The sequence below is a fragment of the Ictalurus furcatus genome, chromosome 11 (genome assembly GCF_023375685.1).
Source record: "Ictalurus furcatus strain D&B chromosome 11, Billie_1.0, whole genome shotgun sequence".
NCBI lineage: Eukaryota > Metazoa > Chordata > Actinopteri > Siluriformes > Ictaluridae > Ictalurus > Ictalurus furcatus.
Window position 1 is genome coordinate 26408555 of NC_071265.1, and position 21568 is coordinate 26430122.

Genomic DNA, 21568 nt, shown 5'->3' on the forward strand with positions numbered 1-21568 from the left:
CCGAAGGGAGGGGATCATGCTCTGTTTCAGTACGTCACAGTACATGTTGGCATTCATGCTTCCCTCAATGAACTGTAGCTCTCCAGTGCCGGCAGCACTCGTGCAGCCCCAGACCATGACACTCCCACCACCATGCTTGACTGTAGGCAAGACACACTTGTCTTTGTACTCCTCACCTGGTTGCTGCCACACACGCTTGACACCATGACATGACATGGTTCCAGTAATCCATTTCCTTAGTCTGCTTGTCTTCAGCAAACTGTTTGCAGGCTTTCTTGTGCATCATCTTTAGAAGAGGCTTCCTTCTGGGACGACAGCCATGCAGACCAATTTGATGCAGTGTGCGGTGTATGGTCTGAGCACTGACAGGCTGACCCCCCACCCCTTCAACCTCTGCAGCAATGCTGGCAGCACTCATACGTCTATTTCCCAAACGCAACCTCTGGATATGACGCTGAGCACGTGCACTCAACTTCTTTGGTCGACCATGGCGAGGCCTGTTCTGAGTGGAACCTGTCCTGTTAAACCGCTGTATGGTCTTGGTCAACGTGCTGCAGCTCAGTGTCAGGGTCTTGGCAATCTTCTTATAGCCTAGGCCATCTTTATGTAGAGCAACAATTCTTATTTTTAAGATCCTTAAAGAGTTCTTTGCCATGAGGTGCCATGTGGTGCCATGTTGAACTTCCAGTGACCAGTATGAGGGAGTGTGAGAGCGATTACACCAAATTTAACACACCTGCTCCCCATTCATACCTGAGACCTTGTAACACTAAAAAGTCACATGACACCGGGGAGGGAAAATGGCTAATTGGGCCCAATTTGGACATTTTCACTTAGGGGTGTACTCACTTTTGTTGCCAGCGGTTTAGACATTAATGGCTGTGTGTTGAGTTATTTTGAGGGGACAGCAAATTTACACTGTTACACAAGCTGTACACTCACTACTTTACATTGTAGCAAAGTGTCATTTCTTCAGTGTTGTCACATGAAAAGATATCAAATATTTACAAAAATGTGAGGGGTGTACTCACTTTTGTGAGATACTATATATATATATATATATATATATATATGGCTGTAAATTGCTATAAAAGTTACAGATAAATGTTTGTATGTAAGTAAAGAATGTAACATATTACATAATAGACAAATTTTCTGACAAAAAACCATAATGCTGGGTGTGACAGTCAAGGTCTCCAGAAAAACAGATTTTCAAAGATGCTCAATAAAACTTTCCAGACAATTTCCTGCAATAATACAATAAAACTGCACAAAAACGTCTCTGAGACTGATACGTTTTTAAAAAGTAAAGGCTTGTGACACCAAATATCCTCTTTGTTTAGTTTATTACTGTTTTTTACTGGCATCTTTGCTTTACAGCATTTCCTCACGTGTGCCTTTTGCACAGTACTGTAGGTCTGAAAGGTTAAGAAGATAAATGAATGCTCCAACTAAATCACCACTACTACTACTTTTCAAACAGACACAATGGAGGAAACAGTTTATAGTGCAGGATTGGAAACCCAGTTGATGTGAGGCAGGAAAGCCTGCTGACACGATGGACTAGTAAAAACAATGGGGGTCATCAAGGACATGGCTAACATGTTTTATTGAAAGGCATTAAATGACACACACACACACACACTACATTTACACTATATTGTATCGCTCCATTGTATCCACAATTTACTTTCACGTTTAAGATTATAATCGCCAATGTACCTTCTCAAGTGTGCGTTTAAGGGAGGCCTTGTCTTTGCCAAGGCGAGCAAGCGTCTTCTCTATCTGCGTCTTGTCCTCCTGCAGGCCATGAAGTGAGGTCTGTAGGGTGTTCACATGCTCCTGTAGCTCTACTTTCTCCCTCCGCAGAAATGCACAACCATCCTGGGCCACCTGCACTTCTTGTTCCCGTTGCCGCAGAGCCTGGGATTGCCAGAGGTTAACAAAGTTGCAATGCAAATAATGATTTTATGGAAGACATCACATATTTATGAATCACACAGGATGCTGTTTATGGGCATTTCTCATTGTGAATGTGTGTATGCATGTATTTGTGCTACCTCCTGCAGAGCACGTATGTGCTTGTCCAGTTCTGTGATTCTGAGCTCAGAGTCATCCTGATTCCTCAGCAGGTTCTGCAGCTTGTCGTTCAGGACGTGGTTCTGTTTCTTAGTGTCTAAAAGAGCATCTTGAGCCTTGTCCAGCTGCTCCTGCACTCACACAAATATTACGCCATTTTCTTTCCCATTCTCTCTAACACATTCCCATTCACCTTTCCATCCAAACTCAGCATTTATATCTTTCAGTTTTCTCCATCTCAGTAAGGCTAAAGAGTGTTAAGAACCATGGATAACATTTTTTTTTTCCTTTTTACTGGCATGGTCTGACAGGTCACGAGCAAACTGGAGGAGATTTATACCAAGCGCAGTGTTTTTGTTTGCACAGCATCTTTAAAACTCTGTTTCAAATGAAGGCTTGAAAGCCCTCCAGAGATGCTGGGAGAGAAGTAATGACCCTGCTCCGGTGGTTTATAGCACAGCTATCCCGCCACACTGACGGTTCACGCGAAGAAAAGAAGCCCTCAAACCTGGAAAAGTTATGGCATGATGGCGCAACTAACCTGGAGCCGTAGCCATGGGAGTCAAACGATCGATTCAATCTGAAGGCTTCATTTAAAATTTAGTGGCATACATTTTACATCAGGTCACAATCAGAGCCTTTGTGACTGTGTGGTCAAGCCAAAGTGAATTAGCATGTTCATTAGCTAAGGACATGGCGATGTTAGAGCTATTAATTTAGATTCTACAGGGTGAAAATGAGGGTGTAAGTTGATATTAGAGAAACATTACAATGAGAGCATTAATATAAACTTGTGATTTGCCTTGCAGCCAAATACTGTCAGAGCAGCTGTTAGAGTAAATAAATCAACACCAATCAGACTAATCAGATTCAAGAATTCAACAGTGCTGTGATATAACCTTATGCCATAAATAAAATTAATGAATGTAACATAATGTAAAGTATTTCCTGAGAATCTACAGACCGGTCATTCATCCAACAAAGACATTTCTCCGTATTGAGCACAAACAAACTCTTTGCAATGTATCTGTATGGGCATTTTCATACTTTTACTAATATTGTGTGGGCACTTTGTCCCAACATATTAAATCTAACAAAGTCCACACTGCTTCTTAACCACTGACCTGTAGTGTCCTGCGATCATACTCGCTGGCAGAGAGAGCGCTCTGAAGCTGAGCGGCCTGCTCCTGTGCAGCTCCTGTGCTACTGTTACTCTCACTCAGAGCTGCGGTCAGATTCTGCAGCCTCTCATGCATCTGAGCCTCCTGAAGCTCAGCACGGGCAAGAGCCGTCGCTGCTCTCTCACTCTCCACCTGTAACACGCCCAGGAGAACCTGAGAGTTTCAGTCAAACACAGTGGCTCACGAACTTTACCTGATGCAAATATCGGAACAGACTCTTAGAGCATTCAGCGTCTTAGCATCACAACTGGGCATAGAATGACATAAAATCAACGTCGGGGTCACGTATTGTGCCGTCCAATAACAAAAGTGTTTTGTTCCTCTTATACCACATTAATTTGCCAACAAATAATTTAAAAAAATGATTAAAGATTGATGCATTTTTAATCAGTATGTAGTTACGTACAGTATAATGTTGTAGGACATCTGCAAAATAAGTTAGTTATCATTAAACAGCCATAGAGAGTCACTCCCTCACCAGCCTCTCTTTTTTCCCCTCTCTCTTGAAGTTCATAAGACAAAGTATGCATCTTGTTCAACCCACCAAACCATGGTGGATTTACCTCTGACTGTTACTAAGTGCTGACACTGGAGACTCCCTCCATCCATCCACTTATCCTACACAGGGTCACAGGGGGGCCACAGGGGGAGCTTGGGACACAAGTCGGGGGACATCCTGGATGGGGTTCCAACCCATCATAGTGCACGATCACACACACATTCACTCACTACGGACAATTTGGAAATGCCAATCAGCTTATATCGCATGTCTTTGGACTGGGGGAGGAAACTGGAGTACCCAGAGGAAACTCCACGGGGAGAACATGCAAACTCCGCACACACAAGGCACAGGCGGTGAACTCCCAACCCCGGAGGTGCGAGACAAACGTGCTAACCACTAAACCACTGTGCCCCCTAGACTCCTTCCAAAAATTGCTAAATAAATAGAACATAAATATAAAACTTGATAGCCGGAAGTATTGTCAGAGCCATGCCCTGACTGTAGAAAATGAATCAACAACGATCAGAATCAATCATTTAACACTGCTGTAGTATAATTATTGTTCTAAAGAACATACTGTAATATCTTTTTAATGGACCTCCACAACAACTTTTCACAACATCTTTGCTTGATCTGTCCTATAATGATACAAGGGTAGTGTGTCAATAACTGAGGTCTATTAGTTTACATTACAATAAATGCCTTGTCATAACACTCGCCTTGAGCAGAGCCGTGTGCTGCTCACTCTCCCCCAGTTCCCTCCGTAGACTGGTCACTCTCTCCATCAGGGCAGCATGCTCGTTCTCCAGCTCTACAGCGTGGAGACGTGAGCGTTGCAGCTCCCCTTCTAAAGCACGGTGGTTAATCTCAAACCTGGACGCTCGTTCCTCCGCAGTCTTACAGGTCTCCTTCAGCTTCCTGCACTCCTCAACAAGACTTGCCTCAGATACCTCAGCCCGCTCCAGCTTCTCCTACACACACACACACACACACACGTTATAAGAAAAGAGATTAAATTCTTTATTACATACAATTGAGATAATAAGTTTACATATCTCTTGCAGAATCTGCAAAGTGTTAATCACACAAAAAAAGTGTGATCATAAAAATGCTAAGAATGTATAGGACCTGGAGGATTATTCTGAAGACCAGTGGGCAGTTTAACTGCTCAGGACAAACAAGGGAGCAATGAACAACGATCACAAAACATATAAACAGTCATTGATCATCCAAGTAACACACAGTATTAAGATTCAAGCTTATGTAAACTTTTGAACTGGTTCATTTGTGTAACTTCAGTTATTATTGTGTCTATCTAAACATCTGTTATGTGAAATAGCTTATTCAGGGCAGTACTAAATTAAAAAAAAAAACGAAATGCAATTTTTATGATCCCTCTTATTTAAAAAATATTATTATTATTCAATTATTATTAATATTTTGCAGATTCTGCGAGGCGTATGTAAAATAAAAATCTTATTCAAACAGCATAGTGATGAAGGTAGGTATGGTTAAATTATATTGGTGCAGAACGTGGACTACAAAGCATTTGAGGGAATGCTTAATACGTTGATATGCAACATACAGTAGCACATTGACATTAATTGCATAGAAGGTGCTGCGATTAAGCTGCATGAGACCGGGTTGACTTTTGTCTGTGCTTACACACAATACATGAATGGAAAAGGCAGACATTTGTAAAATGGCTAAAAAGCTTTACCTTATGCTTAGCTGAAGCGAAAGGCTAATGTGTTGATAAAGAGAAGATGAATCAAGTGATAAAGTGGTAGAAATATATTCTTGGATTAAATTATAACACAGCAAGTGTGTATTCCAGGCTGTCCATTTGATTATAGCATCTTGATGATTCTCTTCAGAATATTCAGAATGTGTTTGAATGATCGAGTGACACCTGTAGAGCTTTGGTTCCTGCCTCGGCTGATTGCAGGCTACACTTCAGCCTGGACAGCTCCTCTCCCATGATCCTCCTCTCTCTGTCTCCACAGTGCACGGCATCCTCCTGTATTGTAAGTGAGGCCTGAGCCATCTCTAAACGCTCTGCCAAATCATGTTTCCCTACACACACACACACACACACACACACACACACACACACACACACACAGAGCAGCAGTTACAAGGACGACAGTTACATATTCTGTGGTATTGTAAGACAGGCATCATACCCTGCTCCAGCTCTTTTAGTGTGCGTTTCATCTGCTGGACTCGTGCATTGCTCTTCTCCTGATTAGCCTGTAGATCTTTCAGTTGCCTGCTCAGATTCAATACCTGAGACTGGGCCTCGTCCTACCAGAGACAGATATTTCAGCTTACATTCAGTACAAACTAGGCATTTCAGTCCTATTTCAGTACAAAGAATGCATTATTGCCTGCGTAAAGTATAAACGAGAGTAAGAAAGGGAAGTCCTGTTTTAGTACATAGGAACATTTTTGTCTGTATTCAGTATAAAGCAGACATTTAAGTCTAATTCAAGTAAAAAAGAGACAATTTGTGTCCACATAAATTAAGTAGGAAACACAGCTTGTCTCCTCAAAATGGATTAATAAATAAAATGCAGTTTTTAAAGGGTCTCATTCATTTGGCTGCTCGTCAGTATACCTGGGCTCCCAGTGACCTATGCGTGGGAAACACTGCTTACAGTGTCCTGAGGTATTTTATGGTTATATTAAAGTGTCATGTGTGTGTATGTGTATGTGTGTGTGTACGTGTACATGTACGTGTGTGTGTGTGTCCTACCCGCTCTCTCTGGGTGTCTCTGAGCTCCTGCTGGAAGTTGCGCAGTGCCACTTGCACAGAGTCCAGATCCAGCTCTCCATCTTCTCCAACAGATCGAGTTGGAGAAGAGCTAGATGCATGATCACCTCCTAAACACAAACATGAATGTGAACATACCGATAACATAATCTTACACACACATACAAATGCACATACAAAGCTTTAAAAATGTTTATAGCTATTTACATTTTCTTATAACTTATTAAAAAAAAAAAAAAAACACCATCATTTGGCTTTCACAATTTTGTTTTACGTGATACGAACAGATAATGTAGCATCACTGCTCTCTGTAAGTATAAAATTAAATGCTCAATCGTATGGTTTAATAAAAGTGAGTGAAACTCAAATGAAAGTGTTTAACACTTGTTTGCATATCTTTTTTTTATTATTTATTTATTTATTTATTTATTTTGCACAGTGTATCTGTATGTTTGTTTTTTCTATTTTGAATTGAACTTGTGTTGAATTGTGATGGACCTTTAAAAGGAGAGTGAGCTCTCCATGGTGACGGGTTCCTCCCTCTTGGTCTAGGAGTGGGCGACCTCGCCCCGCGTCCAATGCCCAGAGTGCGTCTAAGGGCAGATGTCAGACCGCTCAGCTTGCGCTCCAGATCGGTGCGGACAGCATCAGTCTTTGCCAGCTGCTCCTCCAGACCCTGAACTCGTCCCTGTGCTAGACTCAACTCCACATTCATCTCCCTAAGCTGCACCTGCTCCTCCTGTAGAGCCGCCTCTAGAGAGGTGATCTTTTCCTGCTGACACTGCTGGCTCTGCTGAATGCTGACTTCACGCTGATGCTGGGCATCCCGCTCGACACGCTGTCCCTCCTCCAGCTCAGACACACGCCGCTGTAGGCCTGCCATCTGCCATGATGACACATGTACACATATACAAATAACGTGTGCATTTTCTAGTTTTACTAATTAGATGTGTGGAGTGTGTTTGTGTTAATGCCGGTCCCACCTCCTTCAGTGCTGCCTCTCTTCCTGCATCACTCTCCAAGACTCTCTGTTTAAGGGTAAAGTTGTCTCTCCTGCTCTCCTCCTCTTTCTGCTCCTCCTGAGCTAGACGAGCCTGAACTTCACTCAGCTCCTGACGCCGCTGGGTACACTCTGCCTCTAGAGTCTTTACCTGTGCGCGAGCACACACACACACACACACACACACACACACACACACACACACATATACACCTAAAGGTAAGCAGGCTCGTACTGGGTCAGATCAGATCTATTGCTACAAATTCATTGACTTCTCACTGGCTAGTGGCTTTCCATTAGATTTTGGCTAATGCGTGGCTGTGGGGATTTGTGATATTCAGCCACAAGCGCATTAGTGAGGTCAGGCACTGATGTCGGATGAGGAGGCCTGGGGTGCAGTCGGCGTTCCAGTTCATCCCAAAGGTATTCAGTGAGGTTGAGGTCTGGGCTCTGTGTAGGACAGTCAAGTTCCTTGAGTTCCTCTGCACCAACCTTGGCAAACCATGTCTTCATGGAACTCGCTTTGTGCACAGGGGAATTTGTCATGCTAAAACATTATTGGACTAGGCCTCTTAGTACCACTGAAGGGAACTTGTAATGCAAGAGCATACAAAGACATCCTATACAATTGTGTGCTTGAGCAGTCCTGCACGTCGGCTTGGAGGAATTTTAGCCCGTTCCTCGGTACAGAACAGCTTCAACTCTGGGATGTTGGTGGGTTTCCTCACATGAACTGCTTGCTTCAGGTCTTTCAACACATTTCTATTGGATGAAGGTCAGGACTTTGACTTGGCCGTTCCAAAACATTAACTTTATTCTTCTTTAAACGTTCTTTGGTAGAACTACTCGTGTGCTTAGGGTCGTTGTCTTGCTGCATGACCCACTTTCTCTTGAGATTCAGTTCACGGACAGATGACCTGACATTTTCCTTTAGAATTTGCTGGTATACTTCAGAATTCATTGTCCCATTAAGGACAGCAAGCCGTCCCGGCCCAGATGCAGCAAAACAGGCTGATACTACCACGAGCATGTTTCACAGATCGGATAAGGTTCTTATGCTGGAATGCAGTGTTTTCCTTTCTCCAAACATAACACTTCTCATTTAAACTAAAAATTCTATTTTGTCCTCATCTATCAATAAAACTTTCTTCCAATAGCCTTTTGGCTTGTCCACCTGATCTTTAGCAATGTTCTTTTTGGAAGGTGAAAGTAGTGGCTTTCACCTTGCAACCCTGCCATGCACACCACTGTTGTTTAGTGTTCTTCTGATGGTGGACTCATGGAAATTAATGTTAGCCAATGTTACCCCGGGTTTCTTTGTGACCTCGTGGACTATTACACATCTCGCTCTTGGGGTGATCTTTGTTGGTCTCCACTCCTGGGGAGGGTAACAATGGTGTTAAATTTCCTTCATTTGTACACAATCTGTCTGACTGTGGATTGGTGGCGTCCAAACTCTTCAGAGATGGTTTTGTAACCTTTTCCAGCCTGATTTCTGAAGTCCTCAGAAATCTGCTTTGTTCGTGCCATGATACACTCCCACAAACATGTGTTGTGAAGATCAGACTTTGATAGATCCCTGTTCTTTAAATAAAATAGGGTGCTCACTTACACTTGATTGTCATCCCATTGATTGGAAACTGACTCTAATTTCACCTTCAAATTAAATGCTAATCCTAGAGGTTCACCTCTGATGATGTTTTAGGTCATTTTTATGCAGATATATAGATATTTATAAACTTTCAAGCATCACTGTAGGTGTGATGGTCAGGTATCCACAAAGTTCTGGCCATGTAGTGTAAGCAAATGCAATGACCTTTCTGCGTAGTTCTTGCAGTTCTCGGCGGGCCTGCAAGTGCGATTTCTCCAGATCACGTAAGCTGGACCTCAGTTTCAGTGCCTCCTGCTGAAAGGAGGACTTACACTCCTCTAGGACCACCAGTCTCTGCTCCCTCTCCTCCAGAGATCTCTTCAGACTGAGTGAGACAGAGATGAACATCATCACAACTAGGATACAATCAGCCTTAATATAAGTGCAACATATTAGACTGCAATATGTACAATTTGTTTCTTGATGTTTGAGTCATTTCCTTCTTTCAATTCACATATTATCTTATTAGTCTCAACAACATCTTACTGTAGATGACAGCAAAGAGAAAAAAAAGTGCTTGTCTTTAAAAGCAATAATCTACACACAACTGAAAAATTCCAGTCCTGTATGCAGGTAAATTTAGTCATCTGAAGCCACCACCCAGAAATTCAAGTCTCCACATGTAAATAATGACAGATTTTTTTTAACTCAGTCGTAGAGTTACATCCCCATCTCTGAATACCGCCCGTAGTTTAGCTGCATTATTGTCATATATTTGTAAATGAACTCCTAATATGCATAAGACTTCAGTCTCTGTCGCATGCCTCTGCATTAAGGCTAAGTAATTTAAATCCCAACATGAACCAAGAACCTTTTGTTGGCCAAAACTGTGACAAACATCAATCAGAAAACCAGAGCAGTAGTAGAAATAAGACGCTAAGACCTCCAGTCAGATCTAAATGTCTCTATTAATGTCAACTGAACTAAGGGCTACTGAACTATTAATGTTTATGTGGGTCAGGTTGAGGTTGAGTTCTGAGGCTGCACTCAAAGCATATCATTTGCAACCGCTTGACGGTGGTTAATGATTATGGATGACGTTTGATAATTATCTTCCCACTGGTCTGAGAAAACGTTAACCTTCTGAACATCTGAGTGAACTTGAAATATTCTGGACAGAGAATTTGGACGCTAGTAAAACTCTCTTACATCAGACAACCAAAAACACTGTGATTCATGGAAAGATTCTAATTTGTTTTGAATGTATACAGTAACAGGATGTCTGATGTAGTCCTGTTTTTCCACAAAATTATTGTCTATTATTGCATATTGTCTAGCTAAAATAATAACCCACCCTACAAATGTTTATATGTCGTGACAGCACAGATTGGTATTTACAGTTGAGGCCAAAGGTTTACGTACATTTAATACAGATGAGGCCAAATGTTTAAACTCCACTCATTTTGTGTTACCACACATTTACTGTGTTAAAACAATTAGGGTATCTACTGTATTTCCACAAAAGGCCGTTTCAACGTAATCACTAAGAGACAGGCTTGTTCCAGCTTTTATTTACTATATCAGATTTTCAGTGGGTGAACAGTTAACATACACTTTGTTAGTATTTGTCGGCATTGCCGTTTAACTGCTTAACTTGATTCAAACACTTGGGGTTGCCTTCTACAAGCTTCTCACAGTACGTTACTAGAATATTTGCTCATTCCTCCTGACAGATCTGGAGAAACTCAGTCAGGTTTATGGGCCTCTTTGCTCCAACTCACAAATTTTCTATGTGATTCAGGTCAGGGCTTTGTGACGGCCAATTCAGCCATAGAACTTAATAAATAGATGATGTATTTAGGTGATGTGTGCCAAATGCTTTGTGGCAAATGAAAAAAAGGGACAATACCTGCTGTCAACCACATACACAATACCATAAAGATTAATTATATACGTTTCATACAAAGTAAATTCTGTACACTGCAGTCATTCCATTACAGTTAAACCAACTGGCACATTAGCCATATTAATGCCCTTCACACATGTACTGTAACTCATTTATTTAATAAGAACTTCATTTATTAATACATCATCAACATTACTGAATTTGTATTTTCTCTATGTCCTAAGCTTTTTGCAGGTTCTGTGGTTTTAACCATTACACAACAATTTCAAGTCACAATATGTGGCTGACACAGTGTGCGCAGCCCCAGGCACAGTTAAATAAACTACAGCTTTAATAAATTAAACATTAATGTCAGACATACTATGAATGCATTTCTTGCAGCCGCATTGAATCATGTTCTGCGCTGCATCTCCTCATGTATGTACATTTGTATACTGTATATGAGAATAGAATAGATGGGATGAAAATAGACTTGCCTGGACTAAAGTTTTGTTTCTCAGGTTTTTTTTAACACACACAACCTTGGTGGTCTCAGTGCAAATGCCAGCTTATTGGTATGAGACCAATATAGGCTGATGTGAATGTAAGCATGTTTGCGCAGTGGTGCGTGTTAAACCTGTTATTGTCACTCTCAGCTCTCTTGACAGCAGTCCGGAGTTCTTGGTTGGAGGTGTGGATGGCCTCTCTCTCTCGGCTCTCATCTCCCAGAGCTCTCTTCAGCTCCAGGCTCTCTCTACGCTGGGCGTCTCTCTCCTGAACGCACTCACGGAGCTGCCGATGAGCCTCGATGAGCTCCCTCCTTCCGGCATCTCGGCTTTCCTCCACCTCAGCCAGTTCTCTCCGCAATCGCTCCACCTAAGGAGAAGAGAAGAGAAATGACATTTAAAGCAATATTGTAGCGCTATAAAGTTGCTTATTCTCGAAATCAGTTAAATCCATTATGTTCTCATCAGCAATTATCTGGTGCACATATGACACTTATTGATGTTAGATTATATTATTGGTCATTGTAAAGGTGAAGATTCCTGACAGCTGTATTCCATACGTGGCATAGGAGGTGGGTGTGTGAGGACGGCTCTTTTCCACTTTCCATGGTTTGAATGAAATGGAAACACAGTCTATTAGTAAAGTTCCACTGCTCTGTCCCATTCAGCACTCAATGCATGTGAGCATCGCACTCCTCCAAGCAGGTCCACTACGATTCACGAAGCAATACGGGATTCGAAAATCGCTTTAGAATGTGAGAAATAAAGCAGAGGTATAGATGGGCTCTGTTCCACACTTGCATGAGACTCGTTCAGGTTGTGGCTCCTCATCCCTGAAATGCGTGACCTACATTCAGGTAATGGTTTGGCAGCTGCTCATTGCTTTATGGTGCAGATTTCTGTATCTCAGAAACCAAAGTTCAACCAAAGAGAATATAAGAAGTGCAAGTAAAATGAGAGATAAAAGAGAGAAGGAGAGGGAGTGAGATGGAGGAATAGTGAAAGGAAAGACAACCGTTCCAACCACTGCCGATTTCAACAGCATGATGGGAAACATCAGCCCTTTGTGAGCAAGAATGAGTGTGTGTGTGTGTGTGTGTGTGTGTGTGTGTGTGTGTGTGCGTGCGCGTGTGCATGTGTGTGTGTGTGTGTTTTGGGGAGGATTTGTGTTAACGGGGCCACACAAGAAGGTTTCTGCTCATAAATCCTAATGTGAGAAAAACAATGCCATACCATTCTGGCCCAGGGTGCCTGTGTTTAGTTCATTGATTTGGGAGGTGAATGGTGTAATGTTTAATGTGTAATGTGTGTGTGTGTGTGTGTGTGTGTGTGTGAGAGAGAGAGAGAGAGAGAGAGAGAGAGAGTACATTGGAGGGGAGGGAATAGCTTAAAGGGGTGAGGGTGAATATGGCTAGTACTTTGCAAGGAGAAAATAAACTTTCTGACACATGGGAATTTATGAAGACAGCTAAATCCATCGCTAAAGCAGGCTACGTCCCCTTTCTCTCCCCTCCCGACTACCACACACTCTCTCACTGCTGGCAGTTAGACAACATCTGACCAGGCAAGTCAGAGGAGGATCAGTAAAAATAATCAAATACAAGGAGAGAAAGGCACGGGGCCACCGGGGCCAAAAGAAAGATCACACACATACACACACTTGAAGGAACTAAAACAGAAAAAAAAAAAATCACCCTAGTTTATGGCTGTGACCAGAGTTAACAAGCTTGCCACAGCCACTGATCTGAAATCTCTTTCTTCTGTGCTCAGAAAGATTTTAACTTTAGACTAATAAGACATATTGCCATGCTGACTCACATACACATAAATGCTGTTTACCAAACCAACCAGTGGCATTCTAGGCATATTTAACAGCAGCTTAGCAAAGCCAACATCAACAGCGTGCAGTGGTAAACGCTTCTCCACAGTACTGGTTCTAATTGGTCTAAACTGGACTCCCACAGGCCTCTTGCTGCCTTCTGGGCCTGTTCCCCCCATCCAATGCAAATAAATTGGCCTCCCAAGACGCAAACTATTTGCTTTCCAGGCCAACGCAAGCTTTTTTTTCTTCCCCATGCTAAGGACAATACAATTGAATTAATGAAGTGATCTGCCGATTGATTCGGGACTGTCGGTCTCACCTCCTGCTGAGCCTCGTGCTTGTGCAGAGACACTTCTCTGATCTGCTCATTCAGTCTCTTCTCCGAGATCTCTCGAGAGCTGAGAGACTCCTCAAAGCGCGAACGAAGCTGCTGTAGCTCGCTCTGCAGACCTGCCATTGTGTCCTACAGGGAAAACAGTATTTTTGGCATGTTAACCTACAGCCAAAATAAAATTGATTCCCTTTATTTGCTCTACATTTACCTTATCCTGTTCCTGTTTGCTTAGGAAGTCTCTGTGCATGCGCTCCACCTCCAATGTGCCAGCTTCCAGGTCCTGCTGCAATCTGAGAATACGCTCAGCCAGAGCTGCTCTTTCTGCCTCTTTCTCAGATAGTGCCTGAGAAAATACAAAAACAGCAGCATGACTGTCTTGAATTTAAATAAAGGTAATTTTAAGAAAGTCAAATCCAACTATATCCTAAGCGAAACTAAATAATTCAGAAGTACCTGCTGACAGATATACACAAATAAACACACAAACTAACACACACCTGTTGTTTGTGGCACTCGGCCTGTAACAGGCTGTCTGTGCAGTGTTGCTGCAGTTTGGCCAGCTGCTCCTGCAGCTGCTGCACTTCTCTGCGACTGCGCAGACGTAGTTCCTCACACTCCACACGCAGCTGCTCCTCAGCCTGCTCCTTCTGTGCAGTCAAGGTCAGGCGTATACATTCCTGATGCAGGGCAGATACACAGGGTAAATGCGCAGTTAGAATTAAGTCTCAAACTTCCAACTAAAGCCTCCAACATGGTTATATAGCTTCACTGCTCCCTGGTTTAGAGTTGTACCTCATGTGATCCAATCTAAAAAGCTTCCAGATAAAAACTAGTGTTGAATATGTTAGTCATGTTGTGTAGTTATTGTGTAGTGCAGTCTTGCATTTCTCTGCCTCAGTTTCTTTGGTAGACATTATGATTTTGTATTGTTGATACACTGATAGTCATGCTCAGTAACTACGACACCCAGCAAGCTTTACATAAATAGTTACAGAAGTGCGCAGCCAGCACTTCTCAGTAGGAGTTAAACCTGGTCATAAGCCAGTTTTCACTGACTACGTTTACATGCACGTCAAATTCCGTTTCAGGTCTATATTCGGGTTGCTGCCATATTCCGAATATGATGTTTAGATGCATACAGGCATCAGAATATTCCTGTATACATGGTTGTTGTAAGTATGCCTGAGCTGCCATTCCTAAATACATAGCCTACAGCTAAGCATCTGTCAGCACCCACAATTCCTTGCGAACTGAGCAAGATCTCCTTTCAGTGGATTTTCCGAATCATGCAAAAAAAATTCCGATTAAAACACACATATTCCAGGGGAGGGAATCAGAATTTGAGGGGAGCAAAATATTGTCTTAATCTGAATCGGATTGCTGCATTTACATGACATGACATTACCTGAGTAATTAGAATGTAGCCAAATTCCGATTAATATCTGAGTGTTGATGTGGATGTAAACATGTCAGTATTGGAAAAGTATTTTCTTTGTCCATTACTGGTAGCAGGAATCGAGGTTGGGAATTTGGTGAGCAGCTAGAAACTGTGCTCAGGAACACAACCTTTGTTGTTAAACAGAATATACTGTATTTTCATGTGAATACACACACATCTAAAAACTTTTTTTTTTTCTTGGGACGTTGAAGCAGAATTATGGTATTCCACCAAAGTTTCTGTCTATACCTCACAGAATACAGACTGTAAGCAAGTGTACTTTGTCTTTACAGTCTCAAAAGAGAAGTTAGACAGTGAGGTAGCTAGCAAACATTCCTGTACCCAGAACTTGCTAGCTGTAGGTTTAATTTGCTTTCAGAGATATTGTAGGTAGTCAGTGCATGTGATACAATCATGAACTGTGTATTTATTCATTTGGCTGACTTTAATTTGTGAAGTTCTTCTTAAAAAGACATATTTTCTAATGTCTGCTACTTTGCTAATTTCTAAGGCTAGCAAAGACTAGTGGCAGTCCTTATAAATGTCTTTCTACCAGTATTTAAACAGGGACATCTCAGTCTAGAGATGAATGACTCACCGCTATAAGAGGCAAGGAAGTCAATTTATCCATACGTTTTCTGTACCGCTTATCCTACACAGGGTTGCGGGAGAGCCTGGAGCCTATCCTAGGGAACTCGGGGCCCAAGACAAAGTACACCCTGACAGGGGGCCAGCCCATCGCAGGGCACAATCGCACACATATTCAGACACTACAGACAATGTGGTAATGCCAATCACCCTACAGCATATGTCTTTGGACTGGGGGAGGAAACCAGAGTACCCTAAGAAAACCCCAGAGGAGAACATGTAATCTCCGTACACAGGGAGGAGGAGGGGATTCAAACCCCTAACCCCGGAGGTACAAAATGAAATATCCTCTCTCAGTTGTCTGCACAAAGAAAACACTTATTATAAATATGCTATCACTGGGATATAGCTTTGCACATGATAGAAAGGCACAGCGCAGTTTTGAGTTTTGTAAAATGTGACCAAGCACAGCATTAAAGACAGTGATTTAGTGTTTTCTGTGTCCAAGTACAGTAATAATAATGGATTATGAGAGCTAAAGTAGGTAGCACTATCCAGTAGCATTATGGGTCTTATTTGAATGTATATATATAAGTGGAACCTTGTCCTTGCGCTCAGCTTCCAGTTGTTCCTGATGAGTGTGTTGAGTAATGGCAAGGCTTCGCTGGGCATTTCTCTCAGCCTGCGCTAGCTTCAACTCCAGAGCCTGTCTCTCCTGAAGAGCCCGGGATACCTGCTGCTCCAGTTCACTTTGGACACGAGAGACCTCATCTGTGCACACGTTAGGCAATGTCACTCAGTAGAAATGTACTGCAGTGTATGTTGCTCAGTTCCCGCTCAGTGGGAACATATGAAATCATAATGCTCACTTAAATTATCTTTATGCAGTACATAGTGACAGTGCTGATGTGTAAATAGTGTATAATGTGGACTCTCTCTGTGAGGCGACTGTGGTGAACTCCAGAGAAGAGAGTGGCTGGCCCAGCTGTTTCTGAGCTCTGGCAAATGAAATATATCTCTGGAATATCTGAAATATGGGCCCCCAGTGGGCTCTTTTTTGGGGGCCAGAGGCTCCCAGAGAGATACTCACGTGTCAGTGCCTCATTAGACTGCTGGAGACTGCTTCTCTCCCCTTCGAACCGAGTCTGATCAGTCTCCAGAGACGAGATCAGCTCCTGTCCATCAAACAGAGCTGACTCCAGAGACTCTCTCTCAGCTCTGAGAGAGAGAGAGAGAGAGAGAGAGAGAGAGAGAGAGAGAGAGAGAGAGAGAGAGAGAGACACAGACGAATGATGCTTCAAACTGAGAAAACTTGGTCACTCTTAAGGATGTGGTCATAGTGCTACACGACACTAAACAAAACTTTCATGCCAACTGACAAAGTTACATTCATAAAGACTGCAATAGAAGAACTGAGTCAAGTAACAAAAACATGCTGATATAAAATTGTGTTACGACACAGTTCAGACATCGAGACAAATGACTTTGTTATGTAATGCATTTCTGATATTTCAGAGTAACGTAATGGTGATGAGGTGGATGTCAAACATTAAAATCAAAACTTGCTTTAATTTACGACCATCGATTTTACATAACTCTGCCATCATGGTGTTTTTTTATTTGTATATATATATATATATATATATATATATATATATATATATATATATATATATATATATATATATATATAACATATTATTATGCATGCATAAGTATTATTCATAAAAACTGTGATTTACGTGGCAAGCTATGTTATATTATAAATGCTCTGCACTTATATAGCGCTTTTAGGTGCTAGCCTGCCACCTGAGCCACAGCCAACCATGTTATATCATCACAAAAGTACCTGAGCTACATAGTCTGTTATGAAAACTCAGAAATTGGAAATTGTCATAAAAGAACCTTATTTTACTAAAATAAGATTAACGCAGGTGAAGGAATAGGCCTTCATTAATGCTCATCAGTTTATATGAGTTGTCAAAAATGGCTTATGTAGGTGCTATGATCATCGCCTAATAAAGGTGTTACCAACAATTTTGTGTCTTTTTCTCTGATTCACATTTGCTATTTGCAGACTTCAAGATTTCTGAAACAATCTTTTTATGAACCTTGAATATGTCAAATCCATGACTGCTTGGCTGTCACAGTCCCTAGCATCACTGAGAAAGCGACGGACAGCGGGGTAATCGTTCAAACAGTAGAAGGCACGTCTGACCTCACCTCAGAGTTTGACTGATGAGGCTTACAGTCATTAGGAAGAGTTTAATGACTGAAAAGGTCCTATTGATTACTGCCCAAAACCTCACTAAAACACATAGGTGCTTAACATCGCCTGCCAGTCTCAGAATCCAACATAAATACCAAAACTTAGTTCACATTCACTTATGAAAACCCACACAAACTAATACACAAACATACACACACACACACATGAGCGCGGTCATGCACTCACTCACCGAAGAGCAGCCAGCTCTTGGGTGAGCGCCTTGGCTTTTCGCTGTTCTGTGGTGAGCTGGACAGTCAGCGTGGCCTTGTCCTTTGCCAGCTCCTCTCTCTCTCTACCCGTCTTCTTCAATGAGGCAGTCTGGAGTTCAGCTTCTTTTCGACACACACTCAGCTGCTCTAATGCTGCCTGCTTCTGCTTACTGACCTAAACACACACACACACACACACACACACACACACACACACCACAAATGTTCATATTTACTTAAATATAGGAACACGGAAATGCTTCCACCGTCAAGCTGAATTAGATTTAGTTATTAATAATTAATACAAACCCAGGTCACTATATTTTTAAATGAGACTGACTACATGTCCTTCACTAGCAGGTAAAATATTCACTGCGATGTGATCGTTAATCAAGTCACCACTGGAAGCCTTGGAATTTGTCAACGTGTCAATCAGTGTGGGCTGCTGGACTCGAGCTGTGAATGAGCACAGGAACTGGGCCAAACTGTTTACAGCGTGCAGCCAAACAGCAGGTTGTCCAAATATTTCCCTGAAACACGAGACTTTTCCCCACTGAGCGTGTAGTGAACCATTTGATATCAAGCAAGAGGAACCTTTATATAATGTGCCAAATTATCCACCTGAAATGTACAGCATTTAAGTGAAATGGCTGAAGAAAATTTTAACAGCTTAAACTGTGGCTTAAAACTGGAAAAAAAAAAAAAAAAAGTGGCTAAAAACTTTGCTATATCAAAATGTTTCCAATTATTTAAAATGTCCCTGTGTGTCCCTCCCTTGATCTGGTCTTAATCATCAATTTAAGAAAACTTGCTTTAAATTCCTCACAGTCTTGCACATAACTTACTGTCTAGAGCCACAAGTTCAGGCTTTTAATTTACTGCTCTACTTACTAGTCTCCTCTCACTGAATATTACAAGTCTGTAATATCAATCTGTGCTCTCCTCCTCTTCTTCCTTCACACTTAAGAGCCCCAATGCTCCAATTCCTGAGAGCTTCATAAAACACACACTTGGGCCAAGATTCATATTGGGAGTGCTCAGAGCACAAGGTGTTAAGTAGCATGGCAGATGCGTCCAATATCTCCCCTCGGCTTTTTAAATATGACAACGAGACGCATCAGAGTGCAGCTGAGAGCTGTGAATCACTGCATACAACCAGGTGCAGGCGAAAGAAGGCCGACCTGGGCGAGCTGCTCCAGCGTTAAGGTCCTCTCCCTGTGCAGCACGCTCAGCTCTGCATCCAGACTTCCTCGGGCCTCTTGGAGGTGAATGTGTGTGGCCTCCAGAGCTCGCTTTTCAGCCATCATGTCCAGAAGCTCCTGCTGCACGCGTGCCAGTTCCTCCCTAGCTGCCGTCCGCTCGAGCTCCACCTCCCTTTTCCGTTCACTTAGCTCTGCCTTGTCGGTTTCAACCTTAGGGAAAACATCAGAGGTCAGAGGTTAATGCAGATGTACATATGGTTTTATATGAACTATGAATTATGGTTGATGTGCGTCAGAGTAAATGTCTATACTATGAACTGACTGTTTGTGGGTTTCATACCTGTAGCAGCACACGGTTCAGCTCAACCTTGTCTCTGGCCAGGCCTTCACTCAGGGCGCCCATCTTGGCTAAGGAGTCTCTAAGTGCTGCTGTTTCGCTCTGAAGTTTGGTAAGCGTCAACTCCTGCTCAGCATTCTGGGCCTCTGCCTATTTAGAAAAGAACCACTGTAAATTCAGCTATATGGTTGCTGAGTAGACAAATTATGAAGGATCGGTTTTTATAGTTCATGCCTTCTTTCAGAAGAGCAGTAGCATTACACTACATCTGCTTTATCCTTTACATTTCTGAAACTAACTTCAAATACTGCTTAGTTACATACATGCACCTTCATTATTCATTGAATAATGATTCATAAAATTAGGTTCGCATCTCCTATTGTTAAATGCATAGAGAAATATATACAATACAACGTAGGACAACAGAGTCTTTCCATCTCAAGTGGTCCAATAATTGCAAAATTGGTTGCTTGACCATTTTTAATGTTTCCAATTTCTTTTGAGTGATTACCTCTTTGCAACACTACAGAACAACACTACAGCTCTGTTTATGACACTGTTCATTTGTAAAACACCCAACTGAACACTGTAATTCCATATTCGTAGCAAATATATTCACACATACCAACTGTACACCTGTAGTAACAGGATAGGTCAGGCTGGTTCTTCAAATCTAGCCCATGAGGTCCACTGTCATGCAGAGTTTACCTCCAATCTCAAACTCAAAATATCACAATTTCAGGCGCGTATCTGGTCCCCCACCAGAGATATTCAACCCGAAATTGACGTCCTCATAAAAAAATAAATAAGAGAAGTCTCAAACCTGAAATATTCTGCATGCGCACTATACTTACCTAGGTACCCCATAAAAAATTAAGGCCGAGACCCAAACCCTTCCCATTATAAACTGACCCTAAAAGTGGAACTGTGAGCAAACTTGAGCATTACATTTGGACGTAAGTTCTAAGTCTAAGGAACATGAATGTGCAAAATGTTTATATATGTACATGCACCTTGTAATGTGCTCTAGAGATCAGTTTTAGTTACAAGGAGCTAGGACCATCCTGAGCTGAGATATTTAGGTTTCCATAAACAGCCGTATAACCAAAATTTATTGTGTGCCATGACACAAAGGCCATCATAGTTAAACCAAGTAAAAAAAATTTAAAAATGGTTATTTTGCAACGACAATACACAGAGGAAATCACTCAAAAATTTCAGGCAACCTACATTGAGATGAGACCACTTGAGATGGACTGACCCAATAATATGTGAAATACAGTATATGATATGTTGTATGCTCAAGTTCTCAAAGTCAACATAAACCGTTAGTGCCAATAAAACAGTAGTGACATTGTAGTCAATAGCAAATAGCGCAGTATAAGACATTAAAACATTTACTTCTGTGTAAAACGACAGAGACTGTAAAATGATCAGAGACACAAATGCAATCTAGAGTATGATATAATACTACAGGGATGTAGTGGATTGCTATGACAGTACTAATAGTTATATTAATAAACAAATAATAGCCCTAAACAGATTTGGTTACTGTCTGTGTGGAGTTTGGTATTCTTGGAGTTCTCCTGTTTCCTCCCACCTCCCAAAAACATGCCAGTAGGTGGATTGGCTATGCTAAATTGCCCCTAGGTGTGAAGGAGTGTGAATGTGTGTGTGTGCATTGTGTTCTAAGATGGCCTGGTGTCCATTCAGGGTATATTCCCATCTCACACTCAATGTTTCCAGGATAGGCTCTGGATCAACCCTGACCAGGATAAAGCAGTTACTGATGAATGAATCAATGAATGAATGATGTATAATATAATATATATCAAAAAATATATTTTAA

The 21568-nt window shown here is 41.8% G+C and overlaps 1 protein-coding gene across 8 annotated transcripts in view; it reads right to left on the reverse strand.

Annotated features, from left to right (window-relative positions):
- Positions 1-21568, reverse strand: part of crocc2 (ciliary rootlet coiled-coil, rootletin family member 2) — a 65198-nt gene that overhangs the window by 7875 nt on the left and 35755 nt on the right. For 5 of the 8 annotated variants that reach the window (XM_053636557.1, XM_053636555.1, XM_053636556.1 and 2 more), the window contains exons 16-34: positions 19723-19869; positions 19362-19592; positions 18162-18355; positions 16793-16920; positions 16304-16473; positions 14174-14353; positions 13885-14019; positions 13662-13805; positions 11652-11890; positions 9355-9514; positions 7522-7689; positions 7037-7421; positions 6521-6648; positions 5949-6069; positions 5675-5838; positions 4482-4733; positions 3204-3413; positions 2061-2210; positions 1723-1923 (exon numbers count right to left, since the gene is read on the reverse strand). In XM_053636557.1, coding sequence (XP_053492532.1) covers positions 1723-1923; positions 2061-2210; positions 3204-3413; positions 4482-4733; positions 5675-5838; positions 5949-6069; positions 6521-6648; positions 7037-7421; positions 7522-7689; positions 9355-9514; positions 11652-11890; positions 13662-13805; positions 13885-14019; positions 14174-14353; positions 16304-16473; positions 16793-16920; positions 18162-18355; positions 19362-19592; positions 19723-19869 — 3507 coding nt within the window. The remainder of the gene's footprint in view (positions 1-1722; positions 1924-2060; positions 2211-3203; positions 3414-4481; positions 4734-5674; positions 5839-5948; positions 6070-6520; positions 6649-7036; positions 7422-7521; positions 7690-9354; positions 9515-11651; positions 11891-13661; positions 13806-13884; positions 14020-14173; positions 14354-16303; positions 16474-16792; positions 16921-18161; positions 18356-19361; positions 19593-19722; positions 19870-21568) is intronic. The other 3 variants (XM_053636562.1, XM_053636560.1, XM_053636559.1) reach the window with 2 other exon arrangements.